Source organism: Chaetura pelagica, unplaced genomic scaffold (genome assembly GCF_000747805.2).
Source record: "Chaetura pelagica isolate M959 unplaced genomic scaffold, ChaPel_1.0 scaffold951, whole genome shotgun sequence".
NCBI classification, from domain to species: domain Eukaryota; kingdom Metazoa; phylum Chordata; class Aves; order Apodiformes; family Apodidae; genus Chaetura; species Chaetura pelagica.
The window spans coordinates 91126-97469 of record NW_009952025.1 but is presented as its reverse complement, the minus strand read 5'-3'; the positions used below and the strand labels follow the sequence as shown (position 1 = coordinate 97469).

The following is a 6344-nucleotide window of genomic DNA, read 5'->3' as shown; positions in this document are numbered from 1 at the left end:
CCAGGCTGCTCCAAGCCCCATCCAACCTGCCCTTCAACACCCCCAGGGATGGGGCAGCCACAGCTTCCCTGGGCAACCTGGGCCAGGCTCTCCCCACCCTCACAGCCCAGAATTTCTCCCTCCCATCTCAGCTCCAGCTCCCTCTGCCAGCTGGAAACCCTTCCCCCTGCTCCCATCCCTCCCTGCCCTGGCCCCAGCCCCTCACCAGGGATCATGACGTGCAGCCCCTTCAGGTGCTCGTTGGTGACCCCGCTCTCGGTGCAGACCTTGTCCACGAAGCGGTTGATGAATCTCACCACGTAATTGGCCACGTCTGAGCTCTCGGCGTCCTCGAAGCCGCTCTCGGTGTCGTAGCTCTCGGCCACGCTGCCCGCGATGCTGCGGGGGAGTCACCCCAGGACATCTCCCTGCTGCAGCCCAGGGCAGGCACAGCCCGGGGGAGGTCCCCCTCCTGCTGTGATCCCAGGGCAGCCCCCACTCCTGGTGTGAACCCAGGAGAGCCCCCACTCTTGGTATGAACCCAGGGGAACCTCTGCTCTTGGTACGAACTCAAGGGAACCTCCACTCTTGCTATGACCCCAGGAGTTCTTCCACTCCTGGCATGACCCCAGGAGAACCTCCACTCTTGGTGTGACCCCAAGAGAGCCCCCACTCGTGGTGTGACCCCAGGAGAGCCCCCACTCGTGGTGTGACCCCAGGAGAACCTCCACTCTTGGTACGAACCCAGGAGAACCTCCACTCTTACTATGACCCCAAGAGATCTTCCACTCTTGGTATGACTCTAGGAGAGGTTCCACTCATGGTATGAACCCAGGAGAACCTCTGCTCTTGGTATGAACCCAGGAGAGCCCCCACTCTTGCTATGACCCCAGGAGAACCTCCACTCCTGACATGACCCCGGGGGAACCTCCACTCTTGCTGTGACCCACCCCCGGGCACTGTGTCCTGCACGAATCCCCAGGGTGGCTGAGTGACCCAGACGCCCACAGTGCCCCCTCAAGCAGGTCCCATCCCCAGCTCAGGTGGCTCTGGTGCCCCCCAGCACGGCCCCCCCAGGCCCCAGGGCTGGCCCACCTGTTGGTGAGGAAGCTGTTGCTGATGCTCTCCAGGTCGCCCAGCCCCGAGGCGCGCAGCAGGCGGCTCCTGCTGGTGTCCAGGGGCAGGAGCAGGTAGCTCATGCGGTTGGCGTAGTGGATGGCCTGGCTGAACACTGTGCTCTCCTCCTTCTGGATCAGCTCCTGCTGCTTCTCCCGGCTCATGGTGGGCCACAGCCTCAGCTGCTCCGAGGCTATCTCCAGGGCAGACTTGGCTTCCTGCGGCCCCTCTGCGCTCTCCTGGTAGTGGATGGCCTGGCTGAACACTGTGCTCTCCTCCTTCTGGATCAGCTCCTGCTGCTTCTCCCGGCTCATGGTGGGCCACAGCCTCAGCTGCTCCGAGGCTATCTCCAGGGCAGACTTGGCTTCCTGCGGCCCCTCTGCGCTCTCCTGAAGGAGGTGGAAGGAGATGGGACATCTCATCGTGCATCTGAGACCCGCCAGCCTTCACCCCTCTGCTGCCACAGGGATCTCCCAGCACCAGAGCTCAGCCCCTCAGGATGGTTCAGTATCTTTATCAGCCCATGGATCTCCAGGGAGAGCTGCTTCTCCAGGAACACTGGAGCCTCACCATCTCCTCACCTCATCCGTGTGGTTCTCCTCGTTGTTGTCCAGGTACAAGGCCCGGATGTGGTTCTGCACGTCGCAGTAGAACATGGCCTCCCAGAACTGGATGTTGGTCCACACCACGTGCTCCTGCACGCAGCTGTAGGCAAACTGAGTGATGCCTGGGCTCAGTTTCTGAGGAAGCAGAAGGTGGAAGAAAAATCACTGAATGGTTTTGGTCGGAAAAGGGACAAGGCAGGTCGCAGCCTGGGGACAGGGCAGGGCACAGCCTGGGGACAGGGCAGGTCGCAGCCTGGGGACAAGGCAGGTCGCAGCCTGGGGACAGGGCAGGGCACAGCCTGGGGACAGGGCAGGTCGCAGCCTGGGGACAAGGCAGGTCGCAGCCTGGGGACAGGGCAGGGCACAGCCTGGGGACAGGGCAGGTCGCAGCCTGGGGACAAGGCAGGTCGCAGCCTGGGGACAGGGCAGGGCACAGCCTGGGGACAGGGCAGGTCGCAGCCTGGGGACAAGGCAGGTCGCAGCCTGGGGACAGGGCAGGGCACAGCCTGGGGACAGGGCAGGTCGCAGCCTGGGGACAAGGCAGGTCGCAGCCTGGGGACAGGGCAGGGCACAGCCTGGGGACAGGGCAGGTCGCAGCCTGGGGACAAGGCAGGTCGCAGCCTGGGGACAGGGCAGGGCACAGCCTGGGGACAGGGCAGGTCGCAGCCTGGGGACAAGGCAGGTCGCAGCCTGGGGACAGGGCAGGGCACAGCCTGGGGACAGGGCAGGTCGCAGCCTGGGGACAAGGCAGGTCGCAGCCTGGGGACAGGGCAGGGCACAGCCTGGGGACAGGGCAGGTCGCAGCCTGGGGACAAGGCAGGTCGCAGCCTGGGGACAGGGCAGGGCACAGCCTGGGGACAGGGCAGGTCGCAGCCTGGGGACAAGGCAGGTCGCAGCCTGGGGACAGGGCAGGGCACAGCCTGGGGACAGGGCAGGTCGCAGCCTGGGGACAAGGCAGGTCGCAGCCTGGGGACAGGGCAGGGCACAGCCTGGGGACAGGGCAGGTCGCAGCCTGGGGACAAGGCAGGTCGCAGCCTGGGGACAGGGCAGGGCACAGCCTGGGGACAGGGCAGGTCGCAGCCTGGGGACAAGGCAGGTCGCAGCCTGGGGACAGGGCAGGGCACAGCCTGGGGACAGGGCAGGTCGCAGCCTGGGGACAAGGCAGGTCGCAGCCTGGGGACAGGGCAGGGCACAGCCTGGGGACAGGGCAGGTCGCAGCCTGGGGACAAGGCAGGTCGCAGCCTGGGGACAGGGCAGGGCACAGCCTGGGGACAGGGCAGGTCGCAGCCTGGGGACAAGGCAGGTCGCAGCCTGGGGACAGGGCAGGGCACAGCCTGGGGACAGGGCAGGTCGCAGCCTGGGGACAAGGCAGGTCGCAGCCTGGGGACAGGGCAGGGCACAGCCTGGGGACAGGGCAGGTCGCAGCCTGGGGACAAGGCAGGTCGCAGCCTGGGGACAGGGCAGGGCACAGCCTGGGGACAGGGCAGGTCGCAGCCTGGGGACAAGGCAGGTCGCAGCCTGGGGACAGGGCAGGGCACAGCCTGGGGACAGGGCAGGTCGCAGCCTGGGGACAAGGCAGGTCGCAGCCTGGGGACAGGGCAGGGCACAGCCTGGGGACAGGGCAGGTCGCAGCCTGGGGACAAGGCAGGTCGCAGCCTGGGGACAGGGCAGGGCACAGCCTGGGGACAGGGCAGGTCGCAGCCTGGGGACAAGGCAGGTCGCAGCCTGGGGACAGGGCAGGGCACAGCCTGGGGACAGGGCAGGTCGCAGCCTGGGGACAAGGCAGGTCGCAGCCTGGGGACAGGGCAGGGCACAGCCTGGGGACAGGGCAGGTCGCAGCCTGGGGACAAGGCAGGTCGCAGCCTGGGGACAGGGCAGGGCACAGCCTGGGGACAGGGCAGGTCGCAGCCTGGGGACAAGGCAGGTCGCAGCCTGGGGACAGGGCAGGGCACAGCCTGGGGACAGGGCAGGTCGCAGCCTGGGGACAAGGCAGGTCGCAGCCTGGGGACAGGGCAGGGCACAGCCTGGGGACAGGGCAGGTCGCAGCCTGGGGACAAGGCAGGTCGCAGCCTGGGGACAGGGCAGGGCACAGCCTGGGGACAGGGCAGGGCACAGCCTGGGGACAGGGCAGGTCGCAGCCTGGGGACAAGGCAGGTCGCAGCCTGGGGACAGGGCAGGGCACAACCTGGGGACAGGGCAGGGCACAGCCTGGGGACAGGGCAGGGCACAGCCTGGGGACAGGGCAGGTCGCAGCCTGGGGACAGGGCAGGTTGCAGTGTGGGGACAGGGCAGGTCACAGCCTGGGGACACAGGGCCCAGGAGCTCTGCTGGCAGCGTCAGGCCAAGGGCAGCCCACAGGGTCTGCACAGTGTGCTGGGCTGGCAGACACCAGCATGTCCACACTCAGAGGCAAAGGGCAGAACCCACGTCTGGAGCCCACCCCTGGGAGGTCTCCAGCCTCAGGAGGTCCCCTTCCCTAAGAGCACCCCAGCCCTGGGAGGTCTCCAGCCCCAGGAGGTCCCCTTCCCTAAGAGCTCCCCAGCTCTGGGAGGTGTCCCCAGGCCAGGCCCTGGGGACACCAGAAGATGCAGAAATGGTGCAGGGAGGATCAGGCAAAAGCCCCGGGACACGAGTAGAAATGGTGCTGAGAGGGGAACACAGGAGACCAGAGCTGGTCAGCAGAGCCCTGGAGACAGGCAGGGAACATCCTCTCCAGCTGCCAGAGGGGAGAGGCAGAGCGACCCCCCCTCTCCTCCCTCAGCCACCAGCTCCTTAGGGTCCCCTCTCACCTTTTTGGCTTCCAGCATCTTGTTCTCGAAGACGTAGGAGATGCAGTTCCTGACCACCTCCAGGCGCCGGGCGCTGTTGGCCAGCGCGTTGCCGTTGCGCTCCATGATGGCAGCTGGGGAGAGAACTGCCCTGAGCTCCCCTGGGCAGGACCTTCACCCCCCAGCCCCACATGGATGGGCTCCAGGCCCCAGGAGCTGCTGCTGGAAGAGCCCTACAGGTCTCCAGCGTCCCCCCACGCTGGCTGGCAGGCTCCAGGGAGCTCTAAGGCCCCCAGGGAGGCAGCAGCTGATGAGGACAGTGCTCCTGCTTCTCCACTTTGCTCAGGTGGGACCCTCGGACACACCACAGGGGGAAAAGGAGCAGCAAGAGCAGGACCCAGCTCCTCCTGGGCAGGGTCTCCCAGGGCAGGCAGGGCCCGGGGGGCACACGTACCGATGGGGGGTCCTGAGGGCACCATGCACTTCTTCTCCGCCCTGACGGCTGGAGGGGCCGTTTGCAGCTTGGCCGTGGCCTGGTCGATGATCCACTGCACGGTCCCCTCATCCAGGTGGGGAAAGGGCTTCTGGTGCAGCCGCAGGTGACAGCCCTCCGTGGGCTTCTGCACCTTGTGCATGGTGACTGCAGGGTAGGGGTTCTCCTGGCACAGCACAGACAGTTTCCCTTCAGGCCCAGCTCCTCCCCCAGGCACTGAGGAGACCTTCACCAGCTTCTCCTGCTCCCAGGACAAACGCTCTCCCAGAGGGCACCTACAGCCCCCAACAACCCACAGGGCCCCACAGTCCCCTGAGGGGCCCACAGATTCTGCTCTGCTCTCAGAAGACCTTTGCTGGCCCACCTGGGACCAGACAATGAGCACAGTGGCTGCTCCAAAGCCATGGAATGCCTGGGGCCCAGAGCACCTGAACCCCAGGAATCCCACTCACAGAATCCCAGAATTATTGAGGCTGGGAAAGGCCTCTGAGCTCATCAAGCCCAGCCTATGACCAACACCACCACATCAGCCAGACCATGGCACCAAGTGCCACATCCAGGCTCTGCTTTAACACCTCCAGGGACGGTGTCCCCACCACTTCCCTGGGCAGCCCATCCCAATGTCTGATCCCCCTCTCCATGAGGAAGTGCTTCCTGATATCCAACCCGACACCCAACTCCTGGCGAGGCAGACCCTCCAGAGCCCATGAGCAGGACATGATGGGACAGGGTGATGCACCAGCTGCAGGAAGGGCTTGTGCAGGGAGGACAGGCCCCCCTGGACCCCCCTGCCCCGTTCCCTGCTCCCAGCAGCTTCTCCCCTGCCCAGGACTCACGTTCTTGTAAAGCTTCTCCGCCAGCTCCTTGATGTGCCGCAGGATCTTCTGCTTGTTCCCCTCCTCCGCCCGCATGCGCTTCACCTCGTAGGCCACCAGCTGGGGCAGGAGAGGGGGGTGAGAGGGGCAGGATCCCACCCCCCAGCAGCCAGGGGACCCCACGGGGGGTGTGGGAGGGCAGGGGAGGGGGGCTCTCCTGGCACACCTCATCAAACAGGTCGATGGGGCGGTGCGGGGCCCCCCGCTCGGTGACGAAGCCAGCGAAGGCCATGCCCTCCAGAACCTTGGTGAGGAAGTCATCTTCTGTCAGCCCCCGCTGGCCCAGGAAGGCAGCCTGGAGTGGGGAGGGACAGGGTCAGCACGGGCCAGGCACCACTGGGGCTGACCTGGCAGCTGGGGTGACACCTGGGTGTCCAGCTCTGGGGTCCCCAACACAGGAAGGACAAGGAGCTGTTGGAGAGAGGCCAGGGGAGGCCACAGAGATGCTGGGAGGGCTGGAGCAGCTCTGGGACAGGCTGGGAGAGTTGGGGTGTTCAGCCTGGAGAAG

General features: G+C 66.3%; 1 protein-coding gene across 1 annotated transcript in view; it reads right to left on the bottom strand.

The window, feature by feature from the left end:
* The window catches only part of SBF1 (SET binding factor 1), a gene marked incomplete at both ends in the record, with an annotated part of 107510 nt that overhangs the window by 35791 nt on the left and 65375 nt on the right, over window positions 1-6344 (bottom strand). The window contains 7 exon segments of the mRNA XM_010002616.1: window positions 206-378; window positions 1075-1334; window positions 1677-2045; window positions 4466-4602; window positions 4923-5127; window positions 5798-5896; window positions 6003-6131. Coding sequence (XP_010000918.1) covers window positions 206-378; window positions 1075-1334; window positions 1677-2045; window positions 4466-4602; window positions 4923-5127; window positions 5798-5896; window positions 6003-6131 — 1372 coding nt within the window.